Source organism: Crocuta crocuta, unplaced genomic scaffold (genome assembly GCF_008692635.1).
Source record: "Crocuta crocuta isolate KB4526 unplaced genomic scaffold, BGI_CrCroc_1.0 scaffold28, whole genome shotgun sequence".
Taxonomy (NCBI): Eukaryota; Metazoa; Chordata; class Mammalia; order Carnivora; family Hyaenidae; genus Crocuta; species Crocuta crocuta.
Window position 1 is genome coordinate 10,540,686 of NW_027533256.1, and position 19,052 is coordinate 10,559,737.

At 41.5% G+C, this 19,052-nt stretch overlaps 2 protein-coding genes across 4 annotated transcripts in view; both read left to right on the forward strand.

Annotated features, from left to right (window-relative positions):
• The window catches only part of WASHC2A (WASH complex subunit 2A), a 57,402-nt gene extending 45,298 nt beyond the window's left edge, over positions 1–12,104 (forward strand). The window contains exons 22-30 of one of the 3 annotated variants that reach the window (XM_077746518.1): positions 641–823; positions 3,583–3,711; positions 3,839–3,919; positions 4,489–4,611; positions 5,728–5,790; positions 6,147–6,359; positions 8,011–8,628; positions 9,426–9,612; positions 11,396–12,104. In XM_077746518.1, coding sequence (XP_077602644.1) covers positions 641–823; positions 3,583–3,711; positions 3,839–3,919; positions 4,489–4,611; positions 5,728–5,790; positions 6,147–6,359; positions 8,011–8,628; positions 9,426–9,612; positions 11,396–11,535 — 1,737 coding nt within the window. In that variant the 3' untranslated portion in view covers positions 11,536–12,104. The remainder of the gene's footprint in view (positions 1–640; positions 824–3,582; positions 3,712–3,838; positions 3,920–4,488; positions 4,612–5,727; positions 5,791–6,146; positions 6,360–8,010; positions 8,629–9,425; positions 9,613–11,395) is intronic. The other 2 variants (XM_077746516.1, XM_077746517.1) reach the window with 2 other exon arrangements.
• A 2,673-nt stretch (positions 12,105–14,777) lies between these two features.
• Positions 14,778–19,052, forward strand: part of ZFAND4 (zinc finger AN1-type containing 4) — a 74,766-nt gene continuing 70,491 nt past the window's right edge. The window contains exon 1 of the mRNA XM_077746480.1: positions 14,778–14,985. The gene's annotated coding sequence lies outside the window, so the exon portion shown is untranslated. The remainder of the gene's footprint in view (positions 14,986–19,052) is intronic.

The window sequence follows — 19,052 nt, forward strand, 5'->3', positions numbered from 1 at the left end:
TTCATAATCAGTGGCATATTTGAGAGTTGCTTTTTCTTTCTCAGTAGTTCATACAGTATAGTGGATCTTAAAATCAATTGTATCTTGAAATGTGGAACTCATTGAATGAATAAATGCTACATTTTAGGATCATTTTAGCGGTTCTTGTAATTGCATAATACAGTGTGAGCCTTCTACAATTTAAGTGATTTTTGTCAGGGAAGTTTCTTCTTGGGACTTAGGTAATTAAATACTAGGAAATATATGATCCACTCCTAGTGATGGGTGTTTGTGCTTTCTCAATGATTGGCAAGTTATTTGTAGCTCAGGGGTGACCTATATAAATCAGGGTTATAAATGATGTGTATGTCTCTTGGTAGGATGGAGGGACCCACGACTTTAAACTGGTTGGAAAAATCATCTTTGGCTATGAATTACCTGTATAAGAGTCTTTGTTGGAGTAGCTGATGGAGAATTGACTTCAGTATTTTGCTACTTGGGATTAATGTGGTTAGCTGTAGTGCCCTGAAACATGCAAATGTTGCAGTTACTGAATTAATGAAGAGTTTGGAAGCTCTCCCTGCCCCCCCCCCCCCCCCNTCCCACCAGTAGTATTTGTGTTTCTAGATGTTACTTATTTTTTTATTGTTTCCATTTTCAGGAAGGACCTTTGACTGTGTCTACTCAGGAATCGGGCAAGCATTCTGATTTATTTTCTTCATTATCCCCCGTGGATAGAGGAACCAAAAGTAGAACCAAAACTGTTCTTAGTTTATTTGATGAGGAAGAAGATAAAACAGAAGATCAAAACAGTGTCCACGCTCCAAAGAGAGAAGTGGGAAAGGTAAGCAAAAAGCTATAAAGTTTCAGGTTTTTGAAAGGGTAAAAGAATCTCATTTCAAGGTGTCAGTTCTGTCATGTGAGTTACTGAAGAATTGAGGGCTCACGTTTCTCTTCATCTTCACCAACACTTGTTGATTTTTTTCTGTAATGGCCACATGTTGGTGAGGATGTGGGGAAACCAGAATCCTCTGCATTGCTGTTGGGAATGCACATTAGCGTAGCCACTTCAGAAAACAAATGGTAGTTCCTGATGTTGTTGAACATGAGTCCCCACAAGGCCCAGCAATTCCACTCCTAGGTGTATATCCAAGAGTAATGACATATATTCACACACAACTAGAATGTAATGTTCTTAAGAGCATTATTTATTATAGTCAAAAGATGAAAGCACTCAAAGTCCATCAACTGATGAATGGATAAACAATGTAGTGTATCTATTCACAATGGCATATTATTTGGCAAGAAAAGGAATGAGTTACTGATACATGCTACAACATGATGAACCTTGAAAACATACTGAAAGAAAGAAGCCAATGACAAAGGACTATGTATTTTATGATTCCATTTATTCAAAACGTCCTGAATTGACAAATCCATAGAGCTACAATGTAGAAGTGGTTGCCTGGGTCTGGGGGAATGGGATGGCTGAGAATGGAGAGTGACTAATAGGTTTGGGGTGTCTTTTGGGATAATGGGAAACTTCTAAACATGGTGGTGGTGTTTGCACAACTCTGTGAATATACCAAAAATTACTGAATTACACACTAGGTGAATTTTTGGTATATGAATTTTATCTCAATAGAGATGTTAAAAAAAAAAAACAAAAAAACCAAACAGGTGGCAGGCCACGTTGCCAGTACATTTTGTAAACCAAACTGAGGAAATGGTCCATGTTGATTTCTATAAAAAATGTTTTATTATTTTTTATTACACTAGAAGTATAATCCTATTTATGAATGAGAGCTACACAGAGTGAATATGAATTACTGCTGTATTTCCTTCCTGTCTTTTACTCTTTGTGATTTTGTACTGTGATTTTCATGGTTGTGAAACTTAAAAAAATTTTATTTATTTTTTAAGTATATTTGTTTATGTTTCGAGAGAGACAGAGAAAACAAGTGGGGGAGGAGCAGAGAGAGAGACTCTCAAGCAGGCTGCACACTGCCAGTGTGGAGTTTGATGTGGGGCCTGAACCGTGAGATTGTGACCTTAAGCTGAAACCAAGAGTCAGATGCTTAAGCAGCTGAGCCACCCAGATGCAATGGTTGTGAAACTTTTAAACTTAGATGCTGTGTTACAGTGGGTTTTTATGTATAGTCAACAATAATAATTAGTTAATTTTTAATGTGATGCATCTCCTCAGTCATGAGTTTTTTAATTTCATCTTTGGTTGTGATGCTAAATGTTATGGGTGAGAGTGCATTGTGTGAATGGAAGTCTCTTCTTGGATTCCACACAAGATTTATGTGAGTCCCTACTCTCAAAAAAAGCCAAAAAAGTAAAACCAAAAACAGAATACAGCCAGAAGGAAAGTAGCACAAAGCAGTTTATGAAAGTGTAAGTACACTGTCAAGGTGGGAGAGCAGGCAGGTTCTGCTAGGTGAACCCTGTCCCTAGTTTGTTTTGGGATTGGATGTGATAGGGTCTCTCTGGGCTGGAAGGTGGGGTGGTCTCTAATGGGGGCTGCTTCTAGTCCTTTGGGAAGCTCCTCTCACAGGTTAGAGTGGGAGTTTTTGACCCCTCAAGGTTTGTACAGGAAAGATCATGGCAGCTTTTCTCATTGTTGGGGTGAGGGGTTGCACCCACAACACAAAAGCATTATGACCAGTCTAGAGGTTACCCTGGGGACAGAGGTGGAAGAGGAAAATGTGTGTTCCGCACCTGTGGCTTATTTGTCTGTCAGCCCCAAGGTCTTAGAAGCCACAAGGTCAGGATGTTGTGCCCTCAGGTTTTTAATGTGTATCTTATTTATCATTGTCCTGTGTCCAGCTCTTGTTCCTATCATTCCCTTTCAAGGGCTTGGGACTCTGACTCGGGGCATTCCTTTCACTGCTCTGTTATGGTAGCTTCTTCTTAATATAAAGAAGAGCTCCTCTGAATTGACCCCCCTGAAAAAACAAAAACAAAACATAAAGAAGAAATAGGGAAGTATTTAAGAATGTCAAGTCTGGTGTATTACAGTGTCAAATCAACTAATGTTAATAGTAAATTTCAAATGTCAGATACCCTAACAAACAAAAAAAACTTGTTTGGAAGATGGTGGGATCGAAGGTGGATGGACACAAGAAGGTTGGCTCATTGTGCAAGTTTTTTGGATTAAGACACTGACAGATTAGGAATATATACTTAACCACTGTGTAGTTTCTGGTATGAAGTCAGCTGCTATCTCTTCTTCCCTTTGGGAATGAGGGGGAGAAAACTTACTTGATTTTGTATGTTTTCACCCTTTTTAAAATGTTCTGATTTTGAAATTTGTGGATTTTTTTTAAAGAAAAAGTTGAAACATTTGTTATAGGTTGAAAGATCATCTTTCTAGATTATGTACATGTTAACGTATTCCAGATCTGCATTTACAAATGTATTTTCCATTATTTTGGTAGCTCCATAGCATGCTGTTGTGTGAATGTGTCATTCCCCTTTGGATTGGCACTTAGGCTGTGTGCAGCCTGTAGCCATTGGAAACAGCTACAGGGGTAGTTGCGTGTTTGTAGCTGTGATTTCCTCCCTGAGGTAAATCCTTACAACTCCTCTTTTTTCCAGGGTCCTGATCCTGATGCCCGCCCAAAGAGCACAGGTGTCTTTCAGGATGAAGAGCTCCTTTTTAGTCACAAGCTCCAGAAGGACAATGACCCAGATGTCGACCTTTTCTCTGGCACCAAGAAAACCAGGGTCGGTTTCAAAAGGTTCTTCACATCATGACTTTGTTACTGTATTAGATATTCTGTTAGCAGCTCACCTAGCTCTTTTTGTAAATTGCTTTTGTTTTGAATATTTAATTTGAGTTTGTCTATTCCAGTTATTAGAGCCAAGTGTTGGGAGCCTATTTGGGGATGATGAAGATGATGATCTTTTCAGCCCTGCCAAGTCACAGCCTTTGGTATCAGCCTTTTGTTCTCAATACTGGGATTCGGGGAAGGCTTCTGGGAAGGAAATTAATGTATACTTATAAGAGTAAGGAAAATACACAGAGAATTGTGGTGCTTACTAGTGAAGGAATGGCAGATAGTGTGCTGTTGACAGCATTTGTGTCCCCATTTTATGTTTCCTAATTGACATTAAAGCATTAACTAATGTAAGCTCTTACTTTATTACAGATTTGTTTGGTTTTTAAGTTGTTTATTGAAAGACCAGTGTGTGCAACACTGTGACTAAATACCTTTACCTTTTAGGTGCAAAGCTTTAAATTTGGGTGTTAGCCTGTTTGCATCATTTGTCCCTACCCCAGTAGATTTTGTTAAGCATTCTCTATTTTGTTTAGCATAGCAGGAACTCCTGAGAAGGTCACAGTCTTTAGAATGCCATTCCTGAAATGCTGCCTTTGTATTAGTACAGACCTCATAAATGAAATGACCCAAAACTCGGAAGTCAGATTGTTTTTATGCATTACGGCTTTTCTTTAAATGTCTAAGATAGATGACAGGTGTTTGGTATTCTTTTCTTTTGAAGATCTCAGAAAAGAAGAGAGTAGTGAAAAAAGACCACTCTGTATCCTCTTTCAAGAACCAGAAGCATCTTGAATCCACTGAGGGTATCAAAGAAAAAAGTACATTGAAACCGGAAACACCTCAGGTTAGAATTGCTTAAGGACTTTCAGCTCTTGTTTGCATCTCAGGACAGAGGGACTCCATCATGCACACCCAAGGGTATCCAGAGTTCTCTGGATTAAGGAGAAAACAGCAACTTTATTGTATGACTTAAAAAATTTTTTTTCTTTTAATTAAAAAAATGTTTAAAATAAAGCTCTACATTCAACGTGGGGCTTGAACTCATGACTTGGGAGATCAAGATTTGTACGCTCTACCGACTGAGTCAGCCAGGCTCCCCTGCCGTGTGTGTGTGGGTTTTTTAAAAACACACTTCTCTGCTGCCTCATCTGTTCTCACTGTACACCCCAGTCTCATAAAGCTATACTATGTGATTACTGTTTTTGGAAGACCTTCAAATTCTGTTCCAAGATAGGGTTAATATAGGGTGAAGAATCTTCTTACTGCTAGAACCCCCATCTCTCCCTTTGGGCTACCTTGGGAGTAAAATTACATTAGAATTAAATATAAATTGTATCCAATTCCTTGGTTCCCCTATTTTCTCGGTTACCTCTTCTGAGGTCACTGCTGGTAGGTCTCTGTTCTCAGCAGTCTTCTCTCTAGAGCTCCTCCTGGGAACAGGCCATGACTGGAAAGTGGGTTCTGGTTCTGGCTTGCAGCTGTCACTGAATGTCTCACTGAGGCTTCAGTGTCCTGAGCTGTGAAAACAAGGCACTAGGACTAGCATGTTTCCAATGACTTGTTCCAAGTTTCAGCTTCCTTTGCTTCTAGAACCTCAGTGCATTAGGTTGAGGGTGAATTTCTGTGTGCTCTGTGATATTTGCTGTGTGGGATAACCAACATGGTAATTTTGCCAGCTGCTTGGATTTTGGTTCTGATAGACTGATTCTTAATGAATCTGATTCATGATCTTTGTCTGCCTTTACTCCATATATGTCTGCCAGCGTTCCACCCACACAGCAGAAGAGGCATAAGTGAAAGGTTTTGAGGCCTCAGGAGAGATTTGAATGCCTTTCCCTAATTAGAATCACAGAAAGTGACAGCTTCACTCCATCAAATTTAATAGGCACAAGTGTAATCCAAGAGACACTTTTCTTTCTATTTCCCCAATGGATTGTTAACCAAATGTAATTTCACACAGGACTCACCAGGTCCCGCTCCATTTAAAACCAAAGAGCCATCCCCTCGGATCTGGAAAATACAAGTAATTATGACATGTCTGGAATCTTCATTGCCTGCCTTGTGGCATCTATAAACTTTTTTGGATTATTGACTTTTGTCAGCTGCTGCCAGGCATTTTCGCATCTCTTCCCCACCCTCTAGTTGTTGCTTCTTGTGTGCTACGTCTGTAACATCTTTTCTTTGGTCCCAGTGGTGGGCACAGGTATAAAATCCTCTATTTTAATCCTAAGACTTGATCGGGAGACTTTCCTGCATTTCTCTCTCTCCTTTTGTATTATACATTATGTACACCGTGTCTCTTGTCATGTGTCACAGTAGTGATCATAGACTGCTGTGTTTAAGAAGACATACAGAGTAAGTTTCATTTTTCTTTTTTAGGCAAATTTAGCGATTAATCCAGCAGCTCTGCTGCCTGCAGCGGCTCCCCAGATCTCTGGAATAAAGCCCGTTTTGCCAGAATTGGCTTTTCCTTCATCTGAACCCGAGAGGATCCACAGTCTGGAAAGTATGCCCACTCTTCCTAGTAGTGGGGAGGCCGGCGTGAGTTTCGATCTTCCAGCTCAGGCAGACACCTTACACAGTGCAAACAAGGTGATGAAGCCACCTTTGCTTGCTTGCTTGCTTTTTTTTTTCTATTAAATCCAAAATAACTTGAATATTTCTAACTAGTCCATCAGTTATACAATCATAGGCTGTCTCCTACCACTCATTTGAAGAAGGCATCTCAGCCTTCCTTCAGCCTCTCTACCCTCCTTATACCTTCCTAATTCTGCGTCCATATTTCCATTCCCTGTGTTTGTTACATTTACATTGTGCTCAGTATTCACAGTGAAGTCCCACTGTCTCTAGGCTCTCCTGCATTGCTGCCTGCAGGTTTAAACAGAGCAGATCATGTCCCTCCTCTGCTGGCTTCTCAGTGCCCAAAGGAGGACATTCAGGCTACTTGGTTTGGTATTAAATTCTTTCACAATCCATGCTAACCAAAACTTCCAGCTTGCCCACCAACCACTCCACACTATCAGCCTACACTGCAGTTACACCAGGCACTGTGCCTTGAACACACACACCCCCTCCCGCTGCTGTGAGCAGCTTGTGCTGCTTCCTGTGTCAGCAGTGCTCTTGCTCATCGACAGTCTGCTCAAACTTCACTGCTTCTGTGATATTTCCCCTCATGCCCCCTTGTCTTGGGCTCCCTTCTCTGAGATCCCATGGTGGTCACTTCCCGGCTGGTATTGTCCTGTCACACTGTTCCACGGGACTGTGGGATATGTTCTGGATGGACTGAATGGTTTGAGGTTTTGCATTCATTTTAGTTGGTTCTTTTTTCTACCTAGTCTTCCTTCTCTAGAAAATCTTAGCTGATGTCTGAGTTAAGCAACAATATCTGGGATGACTCTGGTGAATACATTCATTTAAGTATTTCCAAACCTATTTTCCTTGTGAGATATAAGATATCCTTTGTTTTGTTTTATCTTAGCGTTTTGTGAAGGGGAGGGTAAGTTTACACTGGCTACTTCTTAAAATTATTTGTGAAATTTCCTTGAAATATGTAAACACAGCCAAGTACTTCGGCCAAAGAAGCTTGTACCCTCTTAAAACTACTTGATTGTATATTTTGTAAAATATCATAGATACTGCATTATTGCTAATGAGTAACTCATATTTTAAGGTTATATTAAAAGTTCTGATTTCTAAGCCACATTTTTTATGTCAAATACACAACATACAAGTTTAGTGTTTGTTGACTTGAAGAGAAGAGCACTTTAGATTCCCTCTTCTTGACTGTCTTTTATCTTCCTGGTTTTGGGTCCTGATTGTAGGCTAGCCTCTTGTGAAGGTTAGCACTAGAATTCCCCCGATTCTGTCTTGTTTTGAAAGAGATCCACATGTAAAGTAAGGGCCAGGGAAGGTTGTGACACCCAGAGCACCAGCATGCCTACTTTGCAGGGTTCCAGCAGCAGATGAAGCCTTTGGTATGAAATTGAACAGAAATTGCCCTGCATCCATGGGGAACACTAAAGGATTAAGAGTAATGTAGTCTGGAGTAGCTATTAAATGTTCTTAGAAATCTTTAGGAAATAATCATTTCTGTGTCTTAGATAATATCTTGATTAAGGGATTGAGGTAGACCAGGCAACCTTATAGTATTTTGAGTCACTGATTATTTGCTATGTTAGCTTTGAACACCCTTTTTTTTTTCTTTTTAATCATTAGATCAACATGTGGTTTTTTGCCATTGCAGAGCCGGGTCAAAGTGAGAGGGAAGCGCAGACCACAGACCCGTGCGGCTCGGAGGTTGGCTGCGCAGGAGTCCAGTGAGGCTGAGGATTTGAGTGTCCCCAGGAGATCCACTGCACGCTTGGCAGATGGCGACATTTCATCAGGTGACCCGCAGCCACAGCCCAGGGCAGCTGGGGGAAAAGACATCTCTGAGGAGGCCGAGGCAGCTGCCACTCCAGCTTGGGCAGGCGGTCCTGTGCCTGAAGTGGACAGAAGCCCCTTTGCAAAATCTCTGGGTCAGCCTCTGGAGGATGACCTTTTTGATTCTGGAGATATCTTCTCCAAGGGCACTGGCTCTCAGCCCACAGGGAGAAGAAAAGCCAAGACAAAGGCAGCAGATGGCCTGGCCAACCCACCAGGGGGAAGTAGAGAAAAGAGCCCCATGTTTCCTGCTCTAGGTGAGGCGGGCAGTGATGATGATCTCTTCCAGTCTGTTAAACCAAAACCAGCAAAGAAAACAAATCCTTTCCCGCTCCTGGAAGATGAGGATGATCTCTTTACAGATCAGAAAGGCAAGAAGAATGAGTCAAAATCCAACAGTCAGCAGGATGTCATCTCAAAAACACAAGATATTTTTGAGGTAAAAGGACATGAGAGTACTTTTTGGGCCTGCTTCTGTGTTAAGATAAATACCTGATTGGCTCATTTGAGCCTTAGGTTACAGTAAGTTTGTTTCATTGCTGCTTGCTATCTATTGCTTAGTACTTACAGTTAGGATCTTTTATTAGTTGCTCTGAAATTTACTTGGAAGTAGGTTTTTGTTTTGTTTCATGTGGGGGTGGTTCTTGGCTGGCTCTAGCCATTGAAGTAAGTCTTGATTTTTCAGAGTTTTTTATCAGCCTGTTGCTAGTCAGCTTCCTTGGCATGCTGCTCTGTGACATACATAAAGCAGCATCAGTACAGCTCAAGTATTTTGTCTCTGGTTCTTGGGGAGACAGGCCCTAGCTGGAGTACAGCCAGTAAGGCCTTCAAGTGCTACTCTCTGGGCAGACGTTTATTGAGCATCTGGGTATTGGAGACACAAAGTGACCTAGGACCAGTGTATAAGGGGAATTGGATTCAGACAGGGCAACAGATAAGTAAACTGTTTTCAGAGAATGTTAAGTGGCATAATGAAAACAACTCTGGTCAGTGGGACAGAGTGATAGAAAGGGGTAGGAGGTACTCCTTCAGAAAGGACTGGTAGAGAAAGCCTGTCTACAGAGCTGGAATTTGAGCTGGGACTAGAGGAAAGACAAGGACTGGGCTAGGCAGAGATCTGGAGTGCGGCATTCCAGGCAGAGAGAGCAGGTCATGTGGCTGTTGCAAAATACAGTAGCACTTTGCTTTTCTACAACTTCATTTAAAATTGTTTTACCTGTGTTTTGGCTCAACAAGGATGATATATTTGCTACGGAAGCAATTAAACCCTCTAAACCCTCGCAAAAAGCAAGAGAGAAGGAAAGAACATTTGAATCCAACTTGTTTGATGATAACATTGATATCTTTGCTGACCTAACTGTAAAACCAAAAGAAAAGTCCAAAAAGAAAGCAGAAGCTAAGTCTATATTTGATGATGATATGGGTAAGTTTGATTTTCTACATGTGACACAGAGAGTCCTTGCCATTCAGTGACTTGATATTTTTCCTGCTACTTTGTTGCTGCCCTTTCCTGGAAAATATTCCCCAGTGGGTTTCCTTTTGCTTGCTTATGTATAGTCCTGAGTTAGGCTGAGAATGGATAAATAAATGGACTAATTATTATGATGAAACAACTTTTTGCTCTGATGGACATCAAGGAATTTGAAGGAGTCCAGATTTTGGCCTTAAGTATAATTTAACTTTTATATTAGTGTGCCCCCTGCCAATCATCTGTGATAACTCTGAACATTCTGATGTTATGAAGGAAGGCTCAGAAACTGCCCCACATGCTGAAGTTGGCTGCCTTGGGTGTGGGGCAGACTTGTCTTGAGTCAGAGTTCTAACTGAAGTGTGAGTGTCAGTCGCTCAGAGAATGGAGGGGGCCAGTGCAGGAGAAAAGTGGTACTATTTATGAAAGCAGGTTATAACTCAGTTTCGCATAAAAGATCTTCTGTGTGTGTAAACATGCTCATTTTCCATCCATGGTATAACATGTACTTTAATAATGGGCAAGCCAAATGCCTAAATGCAAGTGGGGCGTCTCATCTGTCTGGTATTGGTGGATAGGACTTGAGTTGAGGCCAGATGCACACTTTCTCCTCCTTCCCCCTCTCTCCCAGCTCTAGACCTTGGGATTAATTGGGAGAAAGCAGCTGCTGCACTGTCACGTGGTGCCTATTCCTGGAGTAAGCTGTGCGCTTTGTCTCCACTTGCTTCCCATCACAGGGGATGCAGAAGAGACTTCACTGGTTTTTTGTTTTTGTTTTTAATTACAAAAAAAGTAACACATACCTGTTGTAATAGGTTAATATTATTTGGAAATTATAAAATGTGAAAAACAATCCCTAGAGGTAAACCATTATTGAGTGTTGAGTGTATATATCCTTTTAGACATGGTGATGTTAATACACCTTTGTATAGAAATGTATACTTATTTTTTCCAAAATATGATTATATTTTATCTGTTCTGCTGTTTCTTTTAGTCACTTAATGTCTTCCCATGTCAGTACATAGAGCTCTAGCTGCTTCCTTGTTGTTAATGGTTGTGTAGTATCCTTTTGTATTTAGCCATTAGCACATTGGAAGTGATCTAGATTGTTGCCAAGCTTTCTTTATGATAAATAATGCCGTGGCCTTTAACATTTGTGTATACATATCTCTATGTAAACTGCTCAAATCTCTGTAGGATGAATCTCAGTAGTAACATTGCAGGTAAGTCATAAAACACGATAGTCAGTAAAACAACTGAACACGAATGTAATCATAAAGACTTACATTCTTATAATTGACATGTCTCAGATAGGTGCATTTATTCTAAAAGTGGGTGACTCCTATGTTGAATTTCCCTTTGCTTATTTGCATTGCCCTTCCTTTTAAAGTCTTGTGGAAAGAGAATGTAGAAGTAGGTATAATGTCAAAGTTAGTAAAGTCAGGGGCTGGATTGGAGTTACAGTTATCCTTCCCTTTTTCCTGTCCTGCATGTGAACACACATACATTTGTAGCTGAGAAAATTGTGTTCGAAGAGAACTTGTGATTTGTATGTGATCATAAAACTTAATTAGTAGCAAAGCCAGGACCAGAATCTAAGAGGCTTGGCTCTTAGTGTTCTTGGCATCCCATACTGTTATCAGACCTGAGTGTGTGGTGATTTATGTAGATGTGTCTTAAAAGCATTCATTTTCTTGCCTATTCAGCAAATTGTTTTCTTTTTTTTTCCTTTTTAAAGATGATATCTTCTCCTCTGGTATCCAGGCTAAGACAACCAAACCAAAAAGCAGATCTTCACAGGCAGCACCTGAACCAAGATCTGAACAGAAGGTGTCCAACATATTTGATGATCCCTTGAACGCCTTTGGAGGCCAGTAGAACATTCCGGGTGTCACATCTCACTCTTCAGCTACATCCTTGAGTTAGTGATGCTGTCTTACATGCTCACTGTCTTAATTGAATTAGAAAAAGCCAATACTGAAACAACGAGCACACCTTTCTTACCCAGCATACTTAGTATTTTTCTGCCCTGGTTTTAATCATGCTTAATACTGCAAAACAAAAATAAATATTTCACAGTGTTTTTTTTTTTTTTTAACTATATTTTTATTTAATTAGCCTTGATGGGGTCACAGTATGATTTAGGGCATGTTGGAGAAGAAACATCGATGTGCCTTTCATGAGTGGGTGGGAATTCCAGAGGAAGCAATGGCAGGCAGATGACCAAGAGTCTTCCTTTCATGGATAGAAGCCCTAGCTTAGAGCCTAGGCAGGTGATAGAGGAAGGGGATGGGATTATATACTCATGACTCTTTCCCATATGAGAGGAGGTTTCCTCTGACTCTGCTGAATTCTGGAAATGCCTCTATAGGTTAATTGAGGCAAAATTTGGTAAACTGTGGCCCTCTGTTGTCTGTTTTTGTAAATAAAGTTTTATTGGAACACAACCATGCCCATTCATTTATATATTGTCTATGGCTGTTTTCACCCTACCTATGATGCCAGAGTTCAGTAGTTGTGACAGATTGGATGGCCCGCAAAGCCTAAGATACCTTCTATCTGACCCTTGCAGGAACAGTTTTCTGACCCTTGCTCTAAGGCATCTATTTCCATTCCTTTGGAGCTATGCATTATTTTGTGAAAGAGGCAGAATGAACCCAGATAATGGAAGGAAAAGTGCTGAGGATGGAAATGTCCTCTTGTAGAGTAGCCACTCACTGTTCCATAGAACTCTGCACTGATGGGAATATTCTATAACTTTGTTATCCAGTGTGGTAGCCACTAGCTGCATGGGTTGCTAACCCCTCGTCCAGTCTGTGTTTTCTTGGACTATGCCTTTTGGTGCTAAGTACTCAAACTAACTATGGCATAATCTTGGGGTTTATTTTTTTAAAGTTATTTTTAGAGGAAGAGTGGGGGCAAGGGTCAGAAGGGGGAAGGGAGAGAGGGAATGAGAGAGAGAGATTGGATATTAAGCAGGCTCCATGCCCAGTGCAGAGCCAGATGTGGGGCTTGATCCCAAGACTCTGGGATCATGACCTGAGCTGAAATCAAGAGTCCGATGTTCAACTGACTAAGCCACCCAGGTGCCCCATCCATGGCACAGCCTTTTTTTTTTTATTTAAAAAAGAAATTTGTTAATGTTTATTTTGAGAGAGCGCACGTGCATGCTCATGACTGAGTGGGTGAGGGGCAGAGAGATAGAGGGATATGGGGAGAGAGGGAGAGAGAGAGAGAGAGAGAAAGAATCCTAAGCAGGCTCTGTGTTGCCAGTGTAGAGCCCCAACTCAGGGCTCGAACTCACGAACCATGAGATCATGACTTGGGCCAAAATCAAGAGTCGGCTGGCCGCTCAACTGAGCCATTCAGGCACCCCATCAGTGGCACAGTCTTGTAGGCAGGCCCATTTTGTTTCACCAATCCTGAAAGCACTAACTTCTTCCTTGGGCACTTTTAAGATTGAACTTGGAATTGCTGATTCTGAGAGATTTGTGTACAGCTGTCACAGATCAGCTCTCTGTGCTGCTCTGCTATGAGAGTGACTTGATGGCAGAAGATACCTTCTGTTCCTTAGGTTACTTGTGTATACCTGTTCCTGAGCCTGACTCAGTAAGCATTTGTTAAGTTTTGTTTTTCTTTGGGAATGATCAAATCTACTTATCCAACGTTAGGATTGATTCTAGGAAATTTCATGAGAAAGTAGAATTAGAAAATATGCAAATTGCTATTTTGAGAGGCTTCAAAGGGAGAGGGAGATAAAATAAAAAAATCTCTTTCCTTAAAGATTTCCTTTAAAGGGCTCCAATCTATTCAGTGTTGGAGTTAAAGAAGGAACCAGTGTTGAGAGCCTGGAGATGAAGGTCCTATGTCTCTTCATAAACCCAAGGGCGTGCTTAGTGTTGAATTGTGGAGAGTTATTGGTGGCTGGGGTCTCAGGAGAATAAGAAAGGATAGAAGAGATTAGATGTTGGGGTTCATTTTAGATTCATTCCTCTGAGTCACAAGATGAGGATGATAAAGCTGAGAGGAAGATTACTGTTCACTGCCCTTTGGGTAATTCACTTGGTGAAATAGGCCAGTTTGGTTGGGAAATCTCTAAGGGTTGGATTTAGAACATGTGGGGGAATGGAGGGGAAAAAAGTGGGGGCTCATTTCAGGTTGAAAGGTTTATGTTGTCTTTTAGGGTGTACATTTGAGTTCAGCACCTTGGGAATCAGAATGGAAAAAAGTGTAGCCGAGTTTACCCAACTCAAATTTAACTGCCCAAGTTGCCGTTCTAATGCCTGTCCATAAATTGGATGAGGGATAAACAGATGAGACCAACAGAGGGTATTTACTTTTGCCCTTTTTAATCGTGTACAGCAATGGCCCCAAATTTCTTTTTTTTTTTTTAATGTTTTATTTATTTCTAGGAGAGCGAGCGAGCAGGGGAAGGTCAGAGAGAGAGAGAGTCGCAGACTGAAACAGGCTCCAGGCTCCAAGCTGGCAGTCAGCACAGAGCCCGACGCGGGGCTCGAACCCACGAACCGCGAGATCATGACCTAAGCGAAAGTCGGACGCTTAACCGACTAAGCCACCCAGGCGCCCCAACAATGGCCCCGTATTTCAGATGAGACCATTGAGGCCAGAAACTTAGGAAACAGTGAAGCACAGGAAGGGGGATCTTTAAAGGCAGGACGGCCCTGCACGGGGTCTGGAAAGGACCAACTGGAGGGTGTCTGCTTGGTGCCCTCTTCACCCCAGCACTTGGGCCACATCTAAGAGCAACTTTAGGATGGCGTCAGGCAAAGTGCAATCCACACTCTCATCGGGCCTGAGGCCAATCTCGCCGCTCCCAGGAGGCCATGCGGCTGGTCTCTGGCCTGCCCAATTCAGTCCTAGTCAGGTGCCCACTGTTAGTAATAAAGGGCCAACATCCGGGCCTCTCCTAACCGACACCCACCATCGAACGCTGAAGAAGCCTCTGCTACCGAGCAACCGCCGGCGTCGGGCGGCCAGGCCCTGCCCCTGTCCGCCCCCCCTCTGATTGGAGGGTGACGTGAGCGCTGGCGAGTGATTGGTAGGCGGTGACACAAAGGGGGCGGGGGCGCGGCGGCGGCGGTGTGTTGCTCGTNTCGCCGCCCTGAGACCGGCGCGGCGCCTTCCCCGAGGACAGTCTCCACTTTCCGTCCCTCCGCCGGAGTGACGCGGGTGACCCGCCCCGTCCCGTCCGACAGGTGCTGAGCAGCCAGTCGCCGATTCTGACGCGGAGCTTGTGCACTGCCCCCCACATCAGGCCCGTGCGTGTGGGTCGCCGGAGTTTATCCTGGAGGAGTGCGGGCTGCGCAGGTGACCCAGTGGGCTTGGAGTGTGTACTTTGAAGGCGAGAGTAGACGTTGACTTCCAAGGATTCCCCAGACCCACTAGAAAAAAGTTTAGGGTACAAATGCATTTAAGTGGTGGATATAATTCGGTAGCATGATTCATTTATTTATTTAAGAGCGAGCTTAAGCGGGGGAGGGACAGAAAGGGAGAGAGAGAATCCCGAGCAGGCTTCCAGTCCTGTCAGCAGGAAGCCTGACGTGGGGCTTAAATCCATGAACTGTGAGATCATGACCTGAGCCAAAATCAAGAGCTGGATGTGTAGTTTCTGTTGAAAACAGGGATGTTTTTCACCTAATTAGTAAAAAAACAATTTATTAAAAGCCAGTGCCTTTTTAAAGGTTGCATAACATTTTGGATCTCATTGTGTTGGGGGAACATTTTTGAAGATAACTGTTCTCTGGCTAATAATCTTTAGAACAGGTTAAAGCTGATTGCTAGTGAAATTACTTACTTCAGTGCTATTAATGCCTTACCTATCTTTAACTTCCCTCTCATATTTGATAACGTTTTTTAGAACTTTTTCAGAAGAAAAATATTTTTGGCATTGACTTAGGAATTTTTTTTGAGGCCATTACTCTTAATAGCTTATGTTTTTCAATTGGTAAAGATTCTGGAAGTACTTTTTTCTCTCCCTGCCGCTTTTTTTTTTCCTTTTGCTCTTGTATAATTTAGCTGTTCATGTTCTTGCAACATTTCCCATCCTGTCTCTGAATCTTCATTGCCTTTCGTTTTCTAACATCATAGGGTTCCATAGTATATTTAGTTGAGAATGACCACATGGCATTTTGGTGCCTCCGTTTTAATACTGACTAGGTCTTTGGTCTGCTGGAACTTTTCATTTGTTGCTCTGTCATCATCTAGTCCTCCAGTCTGGCTTACCCAGATTTCATGGCCTCATTTTGTCCTCTGTTACAGTAGAAATCTGCTCAGGAGAGGTATAACTATTTTTGAAGCATATATTTCAGGTTTTTTTTAATAGGCTGCACACGTCCCAACATGGGGCTTGTACTCATAACTCTGAGATCAAGACCTGAGCTGAGATCAAGAGTTGGACGCTTAACTGACTGAGCCACCTAGGCACCCCACATTTCAGTTTTGAATTTGGTTACCTGTCTTGCTCCTTTATGGATTTTAGAAGTTTCTCCATTGATTATGGCCCGAACTTAAGGTGGGTGTTCCAGTGTAATTTAGTGCTGCACTGGGTTGCTGTTTTTTCCTTTAGTCCATAATTGCTTTATCTATTCTCATTGTAGATGAAGGACTTCCAAATCTGTTACCCACTCCCAGCCCCAGCTTGTTTTTTCTTTTTAAGTAGTTCTTCTTCGTCTTCTTTTTTAATGTTTATCTATTTTTGAGAGAGAGAGAATGCTCGAGCACACAGGTGAGAAGCAGAGAGAGAGGGAAACACATAATCCAAAGCAGGCTCCAGGCTCTGAGCTGTCAGCAAAGAGCCCGATGCAGGGCTCAAACTCGTGGACTGACAGATCATGACCTGAGTGGAAGTTGGACGCCTAACCAGCTGAGCCACCCAGGCGCCCCACCTCCCCCCCAGCTTGTTTATTATATTCAGGGTATTGTGGAAGAGTACTGTGGTGAAGGAAATGCTCCTTAGATCTTCCGTCTCTAAATTCCTTGGGCAGGCACTGGTCACCCATGCCTTTATTTCTGTAATGTTTATTTCAGCATTCCTGGCCTCTGACTTTGGTTGCTAGAGCTGCTACTATGTAGGTAAGAGGGCTGTTGACTTTGGGGAAACACACAGGGTAATTCTTCAGTACATTATTTAATGTAGCATGTTAAGTTATGTTTTTAAGAGTCCACATGTTACCCAGAATCACATTATAAAAGTAGTTGTTTCAGTGAGGGGAGAAAAAAGAGGTTAGGGGTTAGCTTCATAAAAAGTTATTTTTCATAAAAGCATTTCAGTGTATTAAAGATATAAAAAAACAAAACCTGAACAATACAGCCACTTATTTGGCTTATATTTAAGAGTAATAGCCTTTTACCAGTATCACCAGCAATGTTGTTAACACAATACTTTGTATTGTCATATTTATTACACATTGTTTTGATAAATAGTATTAAAAAACACTCAGAGCAGCTGTGCTTTCAGCAGCAGCTTTTCTTTCTGTGATGCCATCTCTTTAGGACCATTCGCAGTCTTTGCAGTGCAATTCAGATTCCCTAATTAATTCTGCGTCTAGTAGTGTTATAAAAATTCACCCTATAGCGGAAATCACTGTATGTGCATGTATGTCATCTGTGGAACAAACTGGTGGACTTACTGTGGAGTGAATCACAACATGATTCTCACGGGAAAGCAGCATTCCCCCAAACTTTTGGAGCATAACCAAATATTTCTTCATCTCTAAAACAGGAAAGTGTGTGTGTGTATAATAAATATGTATATTTTTATTATATATATATATCACAGATTTGTTCTAAGGATCATTTGAGACCGTGAATATTCATTGCTGTTACATTGAACAAACCTTTAATGAGTACCACTATATACAAAACACTGTGATAGGGTGGAGAATCAAGTGTGATCTCCTCTGAAGTAGTTTATAGTTTAGGAGAATAAGAAAGCCATGTAAAAATGAAATTGATTATTCTGGTTACAATATATGATGGAGGTTGGGGTACGAAGCCATAAAAGGCTTTGTGGAATAGTTGCTATTTGAGCTGAGTCTTGAAAGATGATTAGGTGCTTGTCAGATAGTCAAGTGTAGGGATGGCAGTAAGTAGAGCAAAGCAGGAACAATGAGAATAGGAGTGGATGTATTCTGAAGCTGAAGGTGCAAATGATTAGAGGATAGAAAGAGGTATTGCAGGGTGGGATGACACATATGTAGAAATAGAATGGGGCTGGAAGGTGAGATATGATCTTAGGGTCTTTCTTAGGAGTCTGAATTTTATTCCTCTTTTTTTTTTTTAACATTTATTTATATTGAGAGAACGTGTGCAAGAGAGCAAGTGGGGGAGGGGCAGAGAGAGGGAGGGAGAGAGAATTCCAAACAGGCTCTGCACTTTGAGCATGGAGCCCGATGCAGGGCTTGATCCACGAACCATGAGATCGTGACCTGAGCCAATATCAAGAGCTAGATGCTCAACCAGCTGAGCCAACCAGGCAGGTGCCCCTGAATTTTATTCCTATAGACAGTGAATTTAATTCTGTAATTTTGTTCTATTGACATTCTATTCTGTAAAAGCCATCCTAGGACCTGGAGCTAAGAAAGAACATGATCAATTCTATACCAATTGAAAAGATAACTATGCTCCACACCATGTATCATTAGGGAAATGCAAATTAACGAGATACCACTACACACCTGTTAGAATCCAGAACACTGAAAACATCAAATGCTGACAAGGATACGGAGCAGTAAGCACTCTTATTCATTGCTGATGTGAATGCAAATTGGTACAGCCACATTGGAAGACACTTTGGCAGTTTCTTATAAGTCTAAACACATTGTAAGATCCAGCAATCACACTCATTGGTATTTAACAAAGGAATTAAAAACATATCCACAAAACATACCCAGATATCCACAAAAACCTGCACACAGATGTTTATAGCACTTGTATTTATAATTGTTCGAGTTTGGAAGCAGCCAAGATGTATCCTTCAGTAGATGAATAGATAAGTTGTGGAACATTTAGACAATATGGAGTATTATTCAGTGTCATAAAGAAATGAACTATCCATGAAAGGACATGAAGGAAACTTAAATGCATATTACTAAATAAAAGAAGCCAATTGGAAAAGGCTACGTAGTATATGATTGCAACTTATGATATTCTGGAAAAGACAAAACTATGGGAATGGTAAAAGTATCAGGGATTGCTGGGGGTTTGGGAGGGTTGTGGGATGAATAGGTGAGCCACAGAAGATTTTTAGGGCAGTGAAACTATTCTGTATGATATTGTAATGGTGGATAATTGTCATTATATGTTTGTGAAACCAACAGAATGTACAACACCAAGAATGAACTCTAATGTAAATTATGGACGTTGGGCGATAATGA